The 21,737-nt window shown below is 41.6% G+C and overlaps 1 protein-coding gene across 2 annotated transcripts in view; it reads left to right on the forward strand.

Annotated features, from left to right (window-relative positions):
* FGGY (FGGY carbohydrate kinase domain containing) overlaps positions 1–21,737 on the forward strand; it is a 138,287-nt gene that overhangs the window by 33,604 nt on the left and 82,946 nt on the right. For both annotated transcript variants that reach the window (XM_081011826.1, XM_081011825.1), the window contains exon 6: positions 20,062–20,177. In XM_081011826.1, the coding sequence (XP_080867952.1) occupies positions 20,062–20,177 (116 nt within the window). The remainder of the gene's footprint in view (positions 1–20,061; positions 20,178–21,737) is intronic.

The raw sequence follows: 21,737 nt of genomic DNA on the forward strand, positions 1-21,737 counted from the left end.
TATTATTATAAAAAAACCAACCCAATTGATTCAGTGTGCTTGGAGTTCAGTGTTTCGGATTGTTTTTCTTGCGTTGCCTAATGTACCACAAATGGCTTGTGACTCTGTTGGGCAACTTGTACTTCTGCCACCAGCAGAATTGAACACACATATTTGAAACTGTTTTCTCTTGTGTTGATTTGTGGATGTTGATTTCCCCCTTTCAGAAAGCAGAAGCTTTCCTTTTTGCACATTCCACAAATAGGGGAAATAAAACCTAGCACAAGTAATACTTACACACATGAGTTTATCGTTAAGTGAAGTCATGCACGAACTCTGCCCGTTATTGTTTCCTAGCCATGATTAAAACAGAGTCCTAAACTAAATAATACTTTCAATTCTGGGTGGCAATCTGAAGGGTAACTTGAGATGGGCATATTGAAAAATCTTTAATCTTGGCGGAGCATAAGATCTAATAGTAGCAGTAGGTTTAAGTTTCACATCCCTCTGGAGACCACCTTCCACAGTCAAAACTGGCAGTATCTCTGTGTGCAAAAGAGAGTCCAACTTTGAAATGCTGCCCACCCTGGCGGGGGGGCGCTTTCCTCTTTGAACAGCTTCTACCCTCCCTGTCTGGAACATCCAGACCTGGGTACTAGTTGCATGTACTGTAATTTAATCTTATCCTGTCCCCAGCAGGATACTTGCTAACGAGAGAAGGAGACTCAAAACGGGTGAAGACTGATTTCTTAAACCACAGAGCACCTGCGTTTTGATGCTGTTTGTTGTAGCCTCTATGTGTGAGTGTTGCAGAGAGGGCAAGGAGGGAGAATAAAGCAGACGTTGTAAGCAGAAGTTGTAATGCCCACTTTTGGGGGATAACATTACGCATATGCAACTGAGAAGCTGCATCTATTCTCTCCCCCAGTCTTCTTCTCAGGGTATGCAGTCACTGATGCTGCTGACTGACCGACTTAATCTTTTAAATCTGCTGGGAAATAAGCAATTGGATTAAACTGCAAGAATTTACGCAGTGTTTACACAGTCCTCCCACTTCTAATACTCAAGGGGATTTTAAGTGTTGTTTCTGCTTTGGTGAAGAAGAAAGACGGATTAAAAAACTAGCATAACTTGGTGCAGTTGCAGGGAAACATCCTTAAAACTCCCTTTACAGTGATGGAGAAATAGTTGTGGTTTATTGCTCTAAACATAAAATACAGCAGCTTCCGCTGTCTGTCCATTGCATCTACCTGTTGGGGACTCTTTGTTTCAGAAATGCTCTGCGTTAAGATGATGTTCAGCATCACAGCAGGCCTCCCATCCCATAAATGGAGTCTTCACATCTTCCTAATGAATCAGATGGATATATGTGTGAATTGAGCGCATTCGAATAAGTGTAGTAATACTGAATGTGTAATGCATACTATAATAGTTATTGTAACTGTAGATCACCAACAATCTGACAGATACAATGGCAATTTTTTGTTGTTGAATGTTCAAGTAAGTCTGAGTAAGCCAGAATTTTCACCTTAAACTAGTCCTTTTGGAATTACCTGTGAAGTCGAGCAGTGCAATTAAGTCTGTGTGATTCTAATAAATGAAGAATTCAAAAAATCCATATCAGGACAGATCTTTATCAGGCCAGCTGAAATGCTGCAAAATAGTGTGCAAGCTTTTGAGCTCTAGAAAACGCTTTGTCCTCTTCGGAGTGTTTTCTCTTCTGTTCCACTTTCTGGGGGCCACATGCCACTAGGGTGTCCCATATTTGGTTACCAAGCCATGAAAGTAGACAGGATGACAAAGGAGCCAAGCATAGTTGTGTGCCTTGTGTCCAGCCATTGTGGCACTCCAGGAGGTTGAACATGCCAGCTCCTTTTTCTCATGTCCTATTAGATATAGTAGTGGGCAGGGGCAGGCCAGGCCAAATGGCTTTATATCCTTGTTTAGCAGGAGCCCTTAATTCATAGTTTTCCAGTTGGATTTCATGGGAAAGCCTAGCTTAAGAAACCATAATGTCTTCGCCAAAGCAGGGCACACAAGGGGGAAAGTAAGGAGGGAGACCTAAGGGCAGAAAAGGTATAATACTGAAAAGCAGATTTAGCCAAGCTTAGGGTCCTGCCTAATATCAAATCAGATTGATTGGCCTTTTTTGCACATCACAGCAAACCATTGGTAATGGTGTGCAATGAATGCACTGATCTTGGCAACTTTGAGTAGGGAGGAAGCTCACCACATCCAAACCAGGGATTTGTTACACTCCCAGGAACCCACAATCTCTACCCAGGATTTATTCTTGGCTTGCTTAGCATGATTGGAGCAAAAGAAACCACAATCCCTTCTTGGGACATTTTGCTAAGCCCAGGGATAGTGGCTTCTTTCCTGGCAGGGAGGAGACAAATGATTAAGCGGCTTACTATGATGTGTGAACTGCCCTCGACTGGCCCAGGTTCTCCAGGCTTTGAGGTGGGAGGGAGTCTTTTCCAGTTGTACCTGGAAATGCGAGAGACTAAGCCTGGGAACTTCATTAATCCAAGGCCTATGTGCTGTTACTGAACTGTGTCCCTTTCCTCGTCACCTAGCTTAAAGGTGGGTCAGCCCCCTCTTCTTTTATTCCTTTCAAACTTGGTGTTCTCTTATTCAGATATTATTGATTGCAGCTATTTACGTTTTGCGTTTCAGAAAATAAACCTACCAAGTCAGCTTGCAGCGTTCAAGTACGTATTTTAAAAGCACAATAAACAATAGGTAAGGGTAAAGGGACCCCTGACCATTAGGTCCAGTTGTGACCGACTCTGGGGTTGCTCGCTCATCTCGCTCTAAAGGCCGAGGGAGCCGGCGTTTGTACGCAGACAGCTTACAGGTCATGTGGCCAGCATGACTAAGCCGCTTCTGGCAAACCAGAGCAGCACATGGAAACGCCGTTTACCTTCCCGCCGGAGCGGTCCCTATTTATCTACTTGCACTTTTACATGCCTTCGAACTGCTAGGTTGGCAGGAGCAGGGACCAAGCAACGGGAGCTCACCCCGTCGCGGGGATTTGAACCGCCGACCTTCTGATCCTAACTCTGTGGTTTAACCCACAGCGCCACCCGCGTCCCTCTACAATAAACAATAATAACATGTTAAAAAGATGCCAGGATCCTTCTCGCATGGCAGTTGATGATAGTTTGCCTTGGGGAGGAAGGGGATCTATCCCTCAGGATATTTAGCCTTGGGAAGCTAGGGGGCAGTCCAGCTGGGGCAGGTTCTGAGGTCACCTTTGCCTGCCTTTCCCCTGGAACTGAAATTCAGTTGACATTTATCTTCATTTTCCAGAGCCTTAACTACTAGGTACATAGCTACAGTCTCTCTCTCTCTCTCTCTCTCTCTCTCTCTCTCTCTCTCTTTTTACGAGTTGTCTTGATCTCCAGCTATTTGGAAACTCTCAAGAGCAATTACAAATTTGACACATATATAATGTTTTCTGGTAGTGCTAATCTGGACCAAAGAACAGTTAATGTGCTGTTCTCATAATTAGAAGTATCCCAGCTGCAAAAAGTGTGACTATCTGATCTTGGAGTTCTTTCTCTCTCTCTCCATATATATACCAAATAATTTGATTAAAATGTATTTGCATCGTGATACTCGTTTAGACTTTGGTTAAGCAAAATTTGGAAGATGAAGGGAATAGGGGGCTGTTTTTCTCGAATGTGTTAGTAATCTTCTTCAAAGTTCAGCATTTGTATTCAGCAAGTGCATGACTCACCACCCTTCTCCACCCACCAACTATAAACTCCAATAAATTTTACTTTATATGGTGCTCTGGTTAAAGCTATTAGTAGTAATAATAATACTCTGTTTAAATGGGTAACTGATTCAGCTAGGGATGAGTGCATTAAAAATGCAAAACCCACAATGAGCTTCTGAAATCAAAGTGAGGAGGTTTTTTAAAATAAATGGGCAGAAGCTTCTGTCCCACAATCCAGATTTGGGAGATACTCAGATGAAAGTTTCTTCAACAGAGCAATATTTAGTCACAGATTATATTAATTATTGAAATAGTAACTAGAGGGAAACACCCAGATTTTAAGTTATAAAATGCAATAGTAAAATTGAATAATAGACAAAAATGGTATCAAATGAACAATTGAGGGAATTAGCTTTCTATAAACTACATGGGCTGAATTAAAAGCTACTAAATCAAAGTCAAGCAATGAGTTGTCCTAGTAGAACTGCTTTTGTCCTGAGTTATCTCTGAGAACTGCTTCTGTCCTCATTACAAAACATAAAGAGTTGTACAATTCACAGTGAAACGTCATTCTCATTTTCTAACAGATTTGAAACATCTGATCGGGATGCTGCTTTATAAGGTCTAGCCAGCCTTAAAATATTTTTTGTGGTTTTATTTGTTTCTTTTAACAGGTGCTTCGGGCCTCTGTTTTTAGTGATGGTTGTTCACTCTTTCAGTTTGTATGATGCACTTTTGCTTTCAGGAAAGAAAAAAAATGAACTAGTTTGTTATTAAAAAGGCGAGGGAATGGGGGAGGGAGTCAGAATTGTAGTGGGTGTATGGCTGGCTGGCTGCCATTGAGATACTGAACTCTGAGCCAACCATGAAGTCATGCTGAACTTAAGGAGTCTCACCGATCCAAAGCACTGTGTCTTAATTTGACAAAGTAAAGACTTCTTGATAAGCAGGTCTATTAAAAATGTTGTTAAATGATGCGGGGAAGGGGGCACTGCTTGTAAGTTTTGATTGAGAATGAGAAATGTAGTGATATGAGAGAATCATCTCTTTCTTCTTCTTCTCCTGTTACTTACTCCCCCAAGCTGAAGAACAGCTTTGGCACTCTGCTCTTCCCAGCAGTTCTTGGGCTATGCAATGGCTTGATATGAAATTTGAGAAATGTATGTAGTTTTCTATTTCAGGAAAATGAGCTCAGGGATTGAGTGTGTGTGTGTGTGTGGTGTTGGCTCTGAGGCTCTCTTTGCTCTTGCCCAATGTGGCTTGTTTTTTTTAATAAAAAAAAAAGTGGGTAAGAAGTGCCAAAGTCCTTTTTCCTCCCCAGAATTCAGGCATTCTCTTTCCTTCCCTGCTTTAAAAATTGGATTTCTTAATCTTTTTTTACATCTCTTCTTCCTTGAATGCATTACACTTAGTAAAGGAAAATTAGAAAGCTACTGCATTGTAGAAATATATTCTGCCTTTTCTCTCCTTTTCTGTTTTAGTTCATTCTCTACCCAAACATTTTTGGGTACCAAAATTTAGCTGTAGCGTCAGGAGTCTGTATTGAAGGGAAATGATGGTTTGGTGCAAGCAGGTCAACGAAGGATGAGAGGTTGGGCTAGGGTGGGGGTGGGGGAAGGCTGAAATCCGCACTCAGCCATGAAGCTCTCATGGGAACCTTCAGCCAATCAGAGCCGCTCAGCTAATCTAGCTCACATTGTTGTGAGGATAAAATGGGAGGAGGAAGAACCTTGTACGTCACCTTGAGGTCCTTGGAGGAAAGGTGGGATATAAATGTAATAATAAATGAATAAAAATATTAAGCAACTCAGAGGGGAATCAGGGCAGAGCCTGTCAGTTTGTGCCCGATGAGTCCTCCTGTTCCACGTGAAGAAATTGGGGCAAGATCTTCCTTTCTCTTTTGGTCTTCAGAGAAGATCTGAATGGGCATGCATCTTGCTTAGTTGCTTCTGGTTTTTTCTGGTTTGGTGCAATTCACAACAAACAAACAAAACAGAAGCTTGGTTTAACAGTTCAGAGTTTCTTCCCAGTTTATAGTCATGTGTTGGAGTTGAATGTTAGGTTAGCAATTTAGTGAAGGAAATTATGTGGCTACTATCAATTCAGCTTTGAGGATTGCTGGGGATTCTACTTCCCAAAGCAACTGAGGGACATTGACCTGATCTTGGTATATGCAGATACTCTGGCCTTTTTCCTCTGCATAATACTTACATGTTCTTTAAATGCATTGCAGTGACAGCAGTAGCCACAAATATTGTGTGGTATTTAAGAATTCTAACATTGTCTTTTGAATATTCTAAGTGCTATCACGCTGTGGTGCTTTTGGAGTTTAGCTTGAATTGTCATCTTACTTACCTGCTTGTTGATTAAGGTATTTACATGCCACACTGTTATGCTGGCATTTCAGGACAGGGTATGGTAGTGTTGTGAAATGCAGTACAAAAACAAACAAATATAATTAAAAACAAGTGCAATCAAGCAGTCAGTTAAAAATATATTTAAAATACTACAGTGGGCAGCATCAGCAGCCAGCAAAGGCCATGCTTAACAACAACAACAAAAATGGTATTTAGAGTAGAGTTTGGTAACACTGTGCGTGTGTATTTCGATGTGTGTGAATGCCATTTATGTTTGCATTCCCTTTATGCCCAGAGCAGCCTTTTAACTGGGAAAAGATAAGTGTCCTAGCAGCTCATACTTCAGAAGTAGCTCATTTTTGTGCACAAGAGGGATCTCAGTTTTGTCCAGCTCCATAACCTTTAAAATAACACACTGTTATGCTTGATCTGTCAAAAAAAGCCCATAAAATCTTTGTATACTAAAGGCATAGGACTTTCAATAATACATTTTTAAAGCACTGACATATCTCGTGTGTGTTTTCATTGCTGAGTTGTAGTAGACCATCTGCCACCTTACGACTAAGTAAAGGATAGTTATTGATTTTTTTATAAGCCTCTGAATATGGCTTCTGTTTTCATTAGGATACTGTACCCTTTAACTGTCAGTTGTAAATGGATGTTCCCACATATTGAGAGCTGGTCTTTCTAAATATATAATATGTGGAGGAGTGTGTAGAATTCTTTCTGTCCTTCACTAATATGCCTTTCTGTTAAGCTGTTCCTTATATGAAAGGTTATAACTCACAGTTCAACCAACAGAAATTATATACAGTCAAAGACATTCCACAAGTGTTTATTTTTTATTACATGCAGCATGCAATTACATTTTAATTAGAAGACCCTTAGGGTATGGCTTTAGAGCAGCATGGAACAGTAAAAGTAGTGCAGAAAACTTCTAAGATTAAATGTTGCATTCATTACTGTGACAACATTCAGGCTTCTGATGTATGCAGATGTTATGGTTGATCATATAAGCATGATTATAGCTTTCATTTTTAAAACCAAGGATAATAAAACTTACAGCTACAAGTAAACAATATCTGATCTAGTAACAGAAAAGGTGCCCATGAATATTTCAGCTGGATCTCCCTGGAAATGTTTCTCAAGCCTAATATAAACTGCAATCCTCTTAGTACTTACTCAGAAGTAAGTTCTATGGGTTTGCTGCGCCAAGTAAGTGTGCATAGGAATGCAGCCTCAATCCATTCTGTCTCCCCCCAAAAAGAAAAAATAGCCAGTAAAAAAGGAGGCTGATATAATTATTTATTATATCTGCTTCTCCACTTCTGAGAATAATTCAGCTAAATCTACAGCTGGAAATATTAATTCATCTTACAAGTGTTGAGAAACAGCATATTTTGTTAGGGATTCACTTGAACATGAAGTTGGGCCAAGACTCTGAACTTTTGCTGTCCTGTTCAACTTTAGAACTTGGAATCACATGGGAATACATAACTGTGGGCCAGGGAATGGATTTTTGGGAGCAGCTTTTGTTTTTGTTTTTATTTATACTTTCAATCCCTCTACAGAATGGTTGAGCTGGAAGGTACTCTGAGGATCATCTGGTCCAACCCCTAGCAAAGCAGGAATTTCAAAATGTGACAAAGGGAAGAAACAGCCATTGAGCCTCTCTGTTGGTTCCTTCACTGGTCCCTTTATCCATCCCTACCTGCTGCAGGACGAAAGGCTAGAATACCTCTTGCTATGGCATGCAAAGGAGGAGGGAAGGCAAAGAGGCCAGCATAGATCTGTGCACTTTTAAAGGGATAATTAGAAGTGGAAATGCTGCCTAAAACACCCTTCAGGATGTATCCCAAGTAAATGATCACTACTGCCTTTGTGTGTTGGCTTGGATCAGTTAGTTAATTGCACAGAAGTATAACTCATTACAAAAATGGTTGTTAGAATTCTTGCCAGGAAATAAGGACAGTTCCCTCCTGATCGGTTGGCCATGTGAACTTGACCTAGAAGCCACAACAAAGCTCTGACTCACTCACTCTACTAAAACTGCTGACTGATGCAAGAGCTTTTGACAACATCAACTTTCCACTAGCCATCCTAAACATTTTAAAGTTTATAAACCTGAGTAAATGAGGGCATATGTATATTGAGCCAGATCACTGGTTCCGAAAGTTCAATTTCTTGTGTCTGTCCACGTTGAGATGAAGTGTGACACTGTTCCTTATAAGTTAAGCAAATTAGCCTGTGCATGAGCTGTCACACTGGTATACGGAGGCTGAGCTCTCTCAGCTAATTCTGGGGTGCCACACATTGAATTTTAAAATATAAGACCTGTTAAAAAATAAGCCAGGCTGGCTTCCTGATGAAATAATTGCCTGGAGTGATGGACCATTAAGAAGAGTATAAAAGACAGGGTAAATGGACCATCAAGGAAGCCATCAACAAAAAGTCTCTCTGCCAATGCAGAGGGAGAAGTCCTGCTCTGGGCTCGGGGTTGTTGGCAAAATACAATGCAAAGTTAGCTGGGGAAGTTTCAGAATTGCAGTGAGCTGATGTAAGCAAGAGGACAAATAGTTTCATTTTTGGTAGCAGATGACAAGTTGGAGAAAAGGGGGTCACAGCACAATGTGGGCTGACAGTCTGAATCCAATGTGGCAGCAATGGGAGAGACAGGAACGTCAAGAGTATAAATCTGGAAGTCCCATTATCTTAGGCTCAGGTTGTATATTTGTGGAAATAAACCAAATATCATAAAGACACCACAGTCTCCACTGTGCCTCATTGTCCAGAAGGAAACGCAGACCCTAGTAAGCGTTCCTGGTATCCCTGGAATCTCTCCTGGTATCCCCTTTGATCAAACTATGTAAAGACTTCAGGAGCAAAGCACATGACTCTTTCCTTCTAGTGGCATCCTCTCTCCCTCTCTCTCTGTCTCTCTCTGTCTCTCTCTCTCTCCACCTCTCCCAATTTAAAGTTTTTTCTTCCTAGTGAAAGCAAAATTTCTACAAGGTATGCCAAGTTACTCCTTCCAATGTTGGTTGCACACAGGGTTTATCTTAGAATTATCTTAATAGGAGGGAACTGTAGGTGCAAGTAGTTCGCCCAAAGTAACTTATGAATATTGTATCTTTAATGCTGAAAGCAAATCTGCAAGCATTATATTCAGACTTTTTTTTAACATCCCAGTTATTAAAGCAAAGAAAAAAAACCCCTCTGGTTTTTATACATGATAAAAGGCAGGTAGAACAATTTAATTTCATTAAATATCGTTTAACACCCCCCCCCCTTTGGAAAAATGTTACTTAAGGAAACTGCTTTGAGCCAGCCTTTTTAAATATCTGACTGGCTGAAATAACTTTAATATGCTGGAGCCTAACACCATTCATCTTGCTGTACCTGAAAATTTACAGTCAGATCAAATGCATTTTTAAAAAATCTGTGAAATGCAAGTCTGATGTTTTATTTTCATAAAGTCTGAATGCTGCAACTTAAAAAAAGAAGAAGAAAAAGAGAGGAGAGAGAACTGTTTATCCTCATTCCAGACGTGAACCTTGGAAAGGTGGCAGAAAAAACAAACAAAGCCGCTGTGTTTTGGGGGTAGTCTGCATTCCTTTAAATTTTCTGACTTCAGCTTATGCCTAGATTTTTCAAGTTATTTGCCCTAAGACTTAACCACTTTGACTCCTGCTTCGAAGTGAGTTATTCTGCCATTCACCTTCTTAGGAAAACTGTTCAACAATTCCAGAGCTTCGAATATACGATGTGTTCTGAGGGCTTTTATTTTTTCGTTAAATATTATTTTCTTCCCTACTATAAGCTTTCCCCGCTATGTTTTTACCAATTCTGTGTTATATGATAGGCCGTGCTATTTTTGCAGACTGCTTGCTTTTGTTTTGTTTGGAAAGAAGCTCTTTATTGCAGTGTTGCTAGTCCATACAAGCACCTGCTTTAACACGTCCTAGATGGAAAAACAGTTGGTGTGCATGGGTATTGACTGGTGTGTGCAATAAACACATTAAACACAATGGAAATCACTTGGCAGGCGTACAGAGCGGGGCACTTTACCTGTTGTTTATGCTAAAATTGCAACCTGTTGCTTAAAGATACGCACACAGTTCATAAAGACTGCTAAACATCAACCATGTTGGCTAATGCTAGCACTGCAAGGGGTGTATATAGTGTGTGAACATGGTTGTACATCAGTGGTTCCCAGTGTGGAAATCCCTGCAGGGGATTTCCTTGTGGGTGCAAAGAGGCAAGGACTCTCTATCACAGGGGTAGGCAACCTAAGGCCCATGGGCCACAAGTGGCCCACGGGAGTCATTTAACCGGCCCACGAGCTGCCCACAAACCGAGCTGCCTGCCTGGCGAGTCCCTGCACACTGCACTAAACCGGCTCAGTGTGGCATGGGAACTCGCTTCCGCAGTGCCGGAAAGTGTGTCTGCGCATGCTCAGACGCCGAAAATCGCATCTGCGCAGACACCAACACCAGAAATCCCGTCTGTGCAGACACAGACGCCGGAAATTGCGGCTGTATGTGCGCGATCCAGCCCATGGAGGGATCTCCACTGGAGTAAACCGGCCCAGGCAAGGTAAACCTTGCCGACCCCTGCTCTATCAAATGAGGAATCGATCAAATTTGACTTGAAACTGGGCTCAGTGTAAACCTTGTTTCCCCCTGCCCCAATGAAAATAGTTCACTTGTCAAGCCTAATTTTGAAATGAATGGGGACATGTGGTACTAATGAAGGATCTTCAGGAGAATTATGAGAATGAGATCAGGACCCCTCTCTTTCCAAGCAGTGCTACTGAGAGGAAGAAAGAACTCCTTTCCTCTCACCACCAGCCAGTTGAGTGAGATGGGAAGATGGGAAGGCTCCCGGGTGGGAAGGGCAGGGGCCATAATGTTAGTCTCTTGTGTGTGCTTTAATTCAGATCCTGAGCAAGGAATATAAACATCAGCAAGGCTAAGGCTGGATTTTTGAGAGGCTCCCAAAATGCATTGGCATGTTTCTCCCTTATTCCGAAGAATCAAATTGACCTTTGGCCTATGACATTTCTTCACTGCTGCACTCCTTCTGCACTTGCTTTCAATTATTGTTTTATATTAAGAGGAATGGAACGTTCTGAATTAAAACTGCTGCATAAGAGAGTTCTCCAGAGGTTGTAGTAGTGGTGAACTCCACCCTTTTGGTTCACCCACGTCTGACAGCATTCAGTGTGAAACAAGTTCAGGCATTACTTAACTCACCTGGGAGGTTTAGGACTGCATATGTACTTATGCCCTCAGGTCACAGTTTGTTGTTTAAAAACAAACAAGCATACCACATTATTGAGGGTCAATTTGAATTTTACCTTTATAGTAGGAGATAGAGGGTTTTTTTGGGGGGGGGATTATTTGCCTCTTTTTATGCTAATAACACTGCAGTAGATTTTATTGTTGTTTGAGTTTGTCTTTTGAAAAAGTAAGAAACAGATTGCTTATTGAGACATACTTAGGCTGCAATCCTAAACCCACATGCCTGGGAGTGAACCACATTGAACTCAGTAGGATTTACCTCTGAGGAGGTGGGCTCATCCACTTTTCTGTTCAGCCTGTGACTTCTAGGCAAGAGGTTTTTCTTTTGTCCTGCTGCTTACCCCAGGAAAATCTGCTGTGTACTGCTGAATTGGAGCAAACATCAATTGGATTTGCTGCCGATTGATGTTCGTTCTGATTCAGTGGTAAACAGTGGGTTTCCCCAGGGAAAGCAGCGAGACATGAGAAAAACCTCTTGGACCCATGCCTAGTAGTCACAGTTCAAATGAAAGAAATCACAGGACAAAGGGAAGTGTGGATGGACCCATTGTTAGGATCATAGTGTTGGAATTTATTTGTTCCTCTTGTTCAGTGGCTAAGGAACGGACATCTTTACATTGGCTTGATTCTCTGAGACTGTTTGGATTGAGTGGACAAGACTAATAGTGGATCCAACAGTCAAGAAGGTGGTTTCTGCAAGTGCTGTAGAAGGAAGTGAGGGGCAGATAGGGCTCATCAACCTTGGAAGGTAGCCTGCCTAGGAGAAGGAAAACTGATCCTAAACTTCCGGTTGTCTTGTGGGACTTCTTCGGAAGAAGAAAATGCTAAGGAGTAAACCCTACACAAATCTGGAGTGACGTTCCTAATACAGTTGGAAAGCGCCTTGCACACCTCCTTCTAGCACCTTCTGCAGCTAAGCTGGTGTGAAATGTATTGCTCTGCTTTCTTTTGGACCACACTAGCAAGGCTGAGAGGGGGCGGGTCTTGTCCCTTTGGCAGCCCTAGACCTATATACACACTCCCCAGGCTTGCTCCCGGGGGAGATCACTTTAGTGCTACTAACACCCCCGGAGACACACTCCATTGTCTCTCAAAACAGACTGATGCAACAACCACCTGTTTTTAATGGGTTATCAAGAGTTTTAGCATTTTAGTTTCTAGTCAAGCAGTATATAAATCTTGTTAAAAACAAACATTACCTTTAAAAAGTGAATGCTTGCCCAGTTATTTATGTATTGTTGTCAGTACATGGGCATCAGAATTATGAAAATGATTTGAGGTGCTCAAGATTGATCTGCCCTTTGGTAGAGAAACACTTTCCATTAGCAGCTGCTATGGTTGTCAAAAGAAATTTCTCTCGTTAGTTTAAAGATAACATTTTTTTTATTCTCATATGTGTAGTTTGACACTTGCCCTCAGTGATAATGCACAAATAAAGAAAAGGAAGATGAATTTTGACAGCTTTCGACTAGCAAGAGTCATCTTCATTATAAATAATTTATTTTCTCTTGTACCAGACATCTGTCAAATATCAAAGATGGTGGCCAGCACTGTTTGGTTCTGTACTTTCAGTCTTTGAATAAAGCTACACAACATTTTTAGAACAGTCAGGCTGCTCTAGAAGTACCCTTCCTGTATATTTTGTTCAGTCATATGTATTGACTTCAGTGTTTGGTTGTAAATAACACAGTTTTTACAAACTAGCTATGCATAGCACTGGTGTGTAACTGGTCTTCATAATGTCACCAAGAAACCATCTGACCTGCTCCGTGTTTTCTTTTTTAAAGATAAATGTGTGAATGTTCATGTGGTGCTTTAAAGAAAAATAATAATTGTAATAATTGGGCTAAATGTTTAAACTGTGAACAAAGAATATCCAAGTTCAAATATTGCCTCTGCCGTAAAATTTGCAAGGTAGCAAAACAACCTCCCAGCCTTATCCCCGCTTACAGGATTGCCCTAAATATTCTTAAGTAACATACATAAAACTGGGAGCACCCCAAAGGTTAGTCAGCCTGTCTGCAGTTAAGGTAGGTCTGCAGTTACATCCATTCTGGAATTCATACAGTGGTAATGCTGGGAGGCTGTTTGCTGCTTTGCACATTTTAGGGCAGAGTCAAGATTTGAACTGGGGTCTTCCTGGTTCACAGTTTAGGCATTCAGCCCAAATATTACAATAGTTCTGTTATGTTATGCCATGCAAAGCGATTTATGTTTAGCAAATGGATCCTCGTATACATTTTTGGTGACGTAAAGCAATCAAACTCGTGGACTGTTGCCCACGAACAGCTCAGCACACATAACAGCTGCAATGTAAAGCGTTTTCCACATGTAGCTGTAATATATAGGCTGGTTATGAGAGGACACAGTTCAGGAGGCCTGCAATTTGAATCCATCATAGGATGGATTTCAGGCTCTCGCAAATACACAAGTTTGTGGAATTTTAAGATGTGGCTGTATGGATAAATAGAAGTCTTCATATTTTTTCAAAAAACAAAACAAGTACTGTTTGTATGCTTTTGATTAGGTGAGCGTGTCCGTGGTTGCAATGGTGGTCTGTTTTCACCCAAATTGCACTCTGGATAACGTTGTTTGCTTAAAGATGTTAATTGAAGGTCACTTCCAAATTTGGGTGAAAGAAAGACTGCGAGAGAATTCCCAAAGATCAAAGGGTTCTGTTTATCTTGTTACATTGTCTTTGAAAACAATCTGGTTGTGTACAGTATCCGTTTCTGAAACTATGTCCAGTGTTAAATATAACATGGACTCTTGCCAGGGAGTGGCTGAAATTAGAGAAGATTAATTGCACATGTGGGTGTAGAAAATTGCAAGGGTGTTCTCCTACCCTGACAGGAAAACCTTTGACTTTGTGAAACAGCATGTCTGGTTGAAGAATACTCATAAAGTAGCAGGATAGTATTTTTCAAAAGTAATATATGGAATATTTTGTTTTAGGACGAAGAAGAATGCTAGGTTACCATGCAGATGTCTGAAAAATTCTAACCTTTATGGTCCTGTGGAATTCAAGGATTTCCTGGATTTTTTTCTAGTAGACACAGGGAGTTTGTACCCAGTAATATTTTTACAAGGCAGGGCACCTGATGTTCACCAGTCCCTTATACTCAATGCAGCCCCCTGCTTCACCAAGTTTCTCTTGAAGGTTGGGTGACTCTCTGTGGAACACTATGGGATATTTCATGGAGGGCTGCAATTGACAAGGGGGCATTCATGGAAATCGGGTGCCCCTCCTTCAGCTAGCGGAAAGCCACCATTGGGTATGGCCCGGAGATCTCAGCAGAGGCAGAATAGACTGGCTCCATTACATTTTGTATAGGCTGTCATTAACCTTTGACACATGACTCTTGATAGTTGCCTGGGAGTTGAGGCTATGGTGCACCCAGGTGGCTGAAGATTCCTTCATTATTCAGGCCTCAGGCACTTTTCTTTTTCTGGCAGAAGTGACACAGGTACAAGTCAGGTTTGGATCCTGAGCTGTTTAGGACTTTGTATGTTGGAGACTACACCTTAATTGTTCACTAACTGAGGTCACTATTGGCAGCACTAACTACAGTGGTGCCCCGCAAGACGAATGCCTCGCAAGACGAAAAACTCGCTAGACGAAAGGGTTTTGCGTTTTTTGAGTCGTTCCGCAAGACGAATTTCCCTATGGGCTTGCTTCGCACGACGAAACGTCTTGCGAGTTCTTGCGAGTTTGTTTCCTTTTTCTTAAAGCCGCTAAGCCGTTAATAGCCGCTAAGCCGCTAATAGCCGCTAAGCCGCTAATAGCCATGCTTCGCAAGACGAAAAAACCGCAAGACGAAGAGACTCGCGGAACGGATTAATTTCGTCTTGCGAGGCACCACTGTACAGCAGAATACCCTCTAAGGCATAAAATGTTGCGCTTGGTAGATGAAGCAATGCTCACCACGTTAAAACAGCGTCATAGCTTCCTGATTTCGGGGAATATTTTTCATTAGGTGTTGTCTTCTTAGGTATCCTCCTGTGTAGTTAGTGGGCAGTGATATCCCACCTCATCTGCTGTTAATTTTATCTTCTGAAACTTCTCTTTTAAAGTGAATCGATGAAGGTTTGGTCTTTCAGTTGGCTAACAATCACAGTAGCCGAATAAAGCCTTCATTGCTAAGAGTCTCTGTGCCCGTGAATATCAGTAAGGTAAAGGTAAAGGGACCCCTGACCATTAAGTCCAGTCGTGACCGACTCTGGGGTTGCGGCGCTCATCTCGCTTTATTGGCCGAAGGAGCTGGCATACAGCTTCAGGGTCATGTGGCCAGCATGACTAAGCCGCTTAAGGCGAACCAGAGCAGCGCACGGAAACGCTGTTTATCTACTTGCACTTTGATGTGGTTTCGAACTGCTAGGTTGGCAGGAGCAGGGACTAAGCAACGGGAACTCACTCCGTGGCGCGGATTCGAACCGCCGACCTTCTGATCAGCAAGTCCTAGGCTCTGTGGTAGATAGAGGTAATTTCGGGGGGTGGGTGGGTTGCCTTTGTGTTCTACTTATGAGCTTCATAGATGCACCAGGCTGGCCAATGGGGGAATTGGAACACTAGACTAGATGAAATCTTAGCACAATCCACTAGGTGTTCTTTTTGTGTTCTCTTCATTTTTATTTTATTTTTCAAAACTTGAGAAAGGTCTGAGTTTGTCTTTAGTCATTCAAAAAATAAATACAAAACGTTGAGGAGCTGGCACTGTGATTTGGAGCTGTTTGATTTATTGATGTTAATTACGATCGTTTCTAGGCTACCATAAAACAGAGCCAAGATATCCTTGGTATACATGGACTTCCTTGGTGAATCTGGAGTGTAGCAGCTGGATTACATCTGTTTCGGTATTTCCTAGGGTGCCTGCTTCCCTTTTTTGCATAGGTTTCTTCTGGCAAGTAGAAGAAACCCTGTTTCCTGTTAAGGATATACAGCACAGATGCAAACATGGATTGCATGCTGTGAAATATATTTTTGAGTGCTATTAAGTGAGAATTTTAGTAAAACCATGCCATACTGATACCATATGCCATATTTTAACTTATACGAAAGCATCATATAGACCAGTGGTTCTCAATTAGCTAAGAACTGCGGACCCCCTGTTTTTCAGAAGCCAAGCCACTTTTGAAAATTCCATTTCCCATGGTTTTTGTTATGTGAATGGTGCCACAGGCTGCCTGGATGAATTACGCAGACCCCCCCCCCCCAATTGGGAACCACTGAAATAGACAACAGACTGAATCAGTAAGGTTGTTTTTCATATGGAAACAACTTTCCCATACCCAGATCACCATTTGGTTCCGGAAGCAAAAGGGGAAGGTGGGAATCGACATTTATAATCTGAAATCTGTTCTACAAAACACCAGCAGAAAGTATCAGCTGATACGAATTGTCAACATCCCAGCTATATGGTTCTGACTTCATCCATTTATTCAAATATTATGCAAGTTTTTCAAAGGAAGGCCTTGGAAGGAGCAGCAACAAAGAAGGTCCATCCCTGTCTAAAATCTAATGTCCTGAATCCTAAATACATGTGCTTGAAATCTGAGAATTGCTTCAAGGTACAAGTACTTAGATTTTGCTTCATGGTTTAACAAATGGGAAGTGACTTTAAAAGGGGGGGGGGCAAAGTATAGAAACCGAATCAGTTCCTGCTTAGTCCTGTCACTTATGTGCTGTTTCCTATTTATTTACATGATCCAGATTTCATTCATTCATTCATTTGCAGATTTTTCATTCATTTTAAATCTGCTCTTCAACTGAGAAAGGCTCCTGGAGTGGCATATGAATATCCATAATAGTACAGCCCCTGAGGTTTACGATCTGAAATACATGGCACAGAGGTTAAAGGGATTGGGAGGAGCAAGGAAAAAAGAGCAAACTTGGGCACTGGATCTTCGTTACAAAATTCTTACAATGACCGACTGGAATGGCAACAGTTCCAGGAAGGAAGGAATGCAAATTTGCTGTCCCTCAACAGAGCTGATAGCTGCTTCCCTTCTCACCCTCGTCTTAACCAGCTTACCTCCCCTCTCCCTTTCCTTACTGGCTAAGGGTACAATCCAGCGTCTTTGTGCACTGGGCTGAGAGGGGCTTATGTTGGCCAGAGGTGTCTCCCCACCCAGCCCTGTCAGCCACCATTTATTGAGTCATACCAGCTGAAGATGCAGGCAGAACTGCCGCTGGGAGGGTACCCCCCCCATGGTGGCAGCCAGTGGAAAGCTCCAAAATGGGGTACTCCAGGGGCAGGGAGGGGCTGAGCCAGCCGTGCTACTGTCATGTGATAACAGACACACCAGTCAGCATGTGTGGCAGGGCTAAGGGTGTGTTCGTGGCCCAGCAGCTCCATTAATTCCTGCTGAGCAGCAGAGTTTAGGGTTTGGATTGGCTCTAAACTCCTAATTGCCTTGGGTGTCTGTGGTTTTCCTAGCTAAACCTTACTTCGAAAGCTTGGACCAATGTAGTATTTGTTTCCCTTTCCCCAGAGCCTGCCTTTACCATTCTGTATTGTCTCTATTCCCCAGTTTGTGTGTGTGTCATAGCTGTCAACTGTTCCCATTTTTAAAGGGAAATTCCCTTATTCTGAATAGGTTTCCTTGCAAGAAAAGGGGAAAGTTGACAGCTATGGTGTTTGTGTGTGTGTGTGTGTGTGTGTGTGTGTGAGAGAGAGAGAGAGAGAGAGAGAGAGAGAGAGAGAGAGATGCTCTGCAATGAATAAAAAGCTGAAGGCAATAATGGACAGGACCAGTGCCATTGGAGTTTTATGTAATGATGCTTAACTGATGTTAGGTATCAGCTGATACCTGGAAGCTTTATGTCTCTCATTTATAAATCTGCTTGTGAAGGATGGCTCTGTGTATCCAAGTGTTCTTTGTAATGCAGCTGGTGATGTTGACTGGCCTGCAGCAAACTTATCCCCTCTTCTTTTCTCCTCCAGCCAATCCCCTGGTGCCTCCATTAGACACAAATGACATCTATCCATGCCTTGTATCTGTAACTGTAATGCAGGCTCTTCCTGAAATGAATATGCTTGTCATTAACTGTAGTGCTGAGGGGAATAGTTGCTGCTTTTTACATTCTTCCACGTGATGACCTGTGGCTCTTTCAAGGCTTCCACAGCACCAACGCCCAGTTCTATTTAAAACAAAGGCTTGCCAGAGGGTTTAAATGTGCTGAATGTTCTGTCTGGGACGACATTGGGTGGGGTAGAGGGAATACTGGTACTTCTATAGGTCTGTGCTGAAGCAGCTCTAGGCTTCTTTTGTTATATAGCCATCCTGTGTGTTGAAAGCCCTGTCTCCTGCCAAAGGTTCCTTTTGTTCCTAAAACTTTTACCACATACTGCCCATATTTTTATCCATACCCGCAGGGATTTCCTCTTACTTTTTTAAAAGCATGTTTTTGTGCTTACGATTTTTATTCTCGTGCTTCTATTATGACTGACTGGAACAGCGAAGGTCTGCACCCTTCCTTGTAAAGGTACTTGCTACCTTCGCCCCTCTGCCTTTTGAGGCAACTCCCAAGCTCCTCCAGAGGTTAAATCTGTGACTCAATGATCTGCATGTTGCTGCTTATAGTCTTCTGCTTGATGTTTTCTGAAATGATAGGGGTTTCTCTCTTGCAAGGAAATTAAACACAGCGTTCTGAGGGAGCACATGCAGTTTCCTGGCTTGGGTAAACGGCCACATTCAGACAAGAAAACGGTAGACATGGTTTTCCTAAGAGCGGCAAAACACAGTGCGTAGTCAAACTTAATGCATCTTGGAAATACAAATTCCAGTGCCTTGTAAAATATGCTACATGAAGGCTGATGTTCTTAGAAACCTCAATTCAAGGCGTTGTTTGCACAGCCCTGCCTTCGGTTGTCTTCATTTTTGGTGTGTCCATGAGTCAAGTGACTCCACTGCTGTCAAAGATGTATTTCCTGCAGAAATGTATCTAAAGAATTATATATATATATATATATATATATATATATATATATATATATATTTCATAAAGCACATGACAAAATAGGTTTCATGTGGGCTGTATCTTTCCCATATTACATGGTGGCTGCAATTGCAGGAAGAGATAGTGTCAGCTTTAGATTCTGGGCCTGTGGTAAATCCAACCTGACCATGTCCTTTTGGTTGTGAGTAGTTGCTACAATGTTGGAATGTCAAACTTGCCACCTCTCTAAGCATTGACTGACAGCCCCATACAGCACGTTTTTAAAAGGTTAGTGATATCAGGGATGGTGATCAAGATTCTTTACCCAAACCCTTTGTTCTCATGACTGAAGAAAAAACTTGAAAAGGTGGGATCAGATCTGAAAAGTGAAACATTAAGAATCTCTTTTTATGTCTTTCTGTATTAAGGATTTATGTTCTTGCCCTCCTGTTTTGCATAGAAAGCTTTTAAGCGACTGTATATTGACTGCTAGAATCCCATCAATATACTGGGAATCGTCAAGTCAAAGACAGACTTCTCAAACAGCTGAAAGTGTTTAAGAGGGGATCCAGTATTTATAGTTGTTTTTGTTTGTATAATTGAAGAATGCTTAATTTTTCTTTAGAGTTTTGATCTAAACTGCTACTGAATGTTAAAGGAGTGTTGATGTTTTTGGGTCCTGTAAGAGTTTTGCGTGAGTAGTTAGGGAGGTAGAGTTGATAATGGAATGTAACGTGAGTTTCTTTTCCTTCACAGATCTCTGTGCACTTTGGTATGTAAATGGACATACTCTTCGGAGAAAGGCTGGGATGATAGTTTTTGGAAGCTGATTGAATTGGAAGATTTGGTGGCAAATAACTATGCAAAAATAGGTAAATGTATATTACCTACTTTTTAACATTTTTAAAAAAGACTTCATCTAATTAGGTAATAGCCCAGTTCAGACACAGTGGGAAACAGTGGTTTCCTGTTAGGAGAGCATGCTGTGGTAAGCCGTGCATTTGTGCAGTTCTCCGTCTACTGAATGAGGAAAGGACTTTGAAACTTAACCAAACCTTGATCTTGGTTTGTTTTAACAAGCCACAGTTCCCTTAGGCCTGAAATAACAAGGAACTGTGACTACTTAAAAACACAACTTTCAATGTCTTCTCGTATGTAAAGCAAGGGGAAGCACTTGAGCCTGATTCTCGCTGCTCTGTGTTTGCATGCATGATTTCCCATTATATGTTTTGGCAATATTATATCTATCAGAGGACTGCTTTAAAAGTGAGCAATTTTGGGTGCACCATGACAATTTGTCCTTAATTATGCACAACACTAATTTTCAAAAGTAGGTGGTTTAGGTTTCCCTGGGGAAATGTGGGCAGATGTTGGGTGAGAGAGTCTTCCTGAAACTTATTGCTTGCCATCAAAATGCCCCTCTCCTAATCTAGCCACAGGTGAAAAGGGGAGCATTCTGGCATTATGATGTTTTCCTTAGGAGGGCTGCTCCAGAACCAAGACTCTTTCACTCTTGGGCTTGTGCATAGTTAGTTCTCTCTTAATAGCGGGGGAAAAACAAAAGCCAGCCTTCATAATTCGTATCATTTACATTAAACTCCCCATAGTACTCCTTCTACTGGCAACATTCATTTATCATATATCCATGTGTGTCTGTGTATAGGTTTGTGTGTGTGTGTGTATCTTTGCTGCCTAAGGACACTTGATTGGATACAAGGCAGATCTTTAGACCAGCGGCAAGGAATATGCAAACATCATTATTTTGCTTTAGTTTGTTATACCCCTGCATGTGCAACGCTGCTAATCAACAGAATCAGCAAGCTTAAAACAATGTGCTAAACTCAACTCTTGGCTTGTCCCACACTCCTTTCACCAGCTTGTTACACTATCTTTAAGTTGCTTTGAATTTTCCTGAAGCCTATGTATAATTAGAATTTTAGACTTGCTAATTGCAAGATTCTTATAGCAGATTTCCATTAAAAGACCGTAATGTTCATTTACTAGAAATTTTCCAGGATAGCATTATTCAACTTTCCTTGTTCAGTTAATGGACTTTTAATGGCTGTCCTAAGCAGGCATGCCATTAATGAGAACATTAGTGTAAAAAAGAACCCCAAACCCCTCATCCCTCAAAGTTAATTACCTGATTCTCCACACACACACACACACCGCCACTTAGAGAACAAGTTTCTATAACAGTTTAATGCAGCAGCACTAAATGGAAATAATTTGATATCAGTAATGAAATCCATAAAGTTTCAAAAGAGACGCATTAGGTGTCGAAAAATTACTTTTTACAACTGCAGGTAAAAAAGGCCCTCCTGTATGATTGTCAGGGACTGGCTGGTCAATGAGGAGTGGTGGGAGATTCCAGCTGGAGAACCCTATAGGGAAGCCTCAGAAGAGGAAGGCTCTGAGCTGGGGGAGTGGTG

Source organism: Podarcis pityusensis, assembly GCF_964106645.2.
Source record: "Podarcis pityusensis genome assembly, chromosome: 6".
Taxonomy (NCBI): domain Eukaryota; kingdom Metazoa; phylum Chordata; class Lepidosauria; order Squamata; family Lacertidae; genus Podarcis; species Podarcis pityusensis.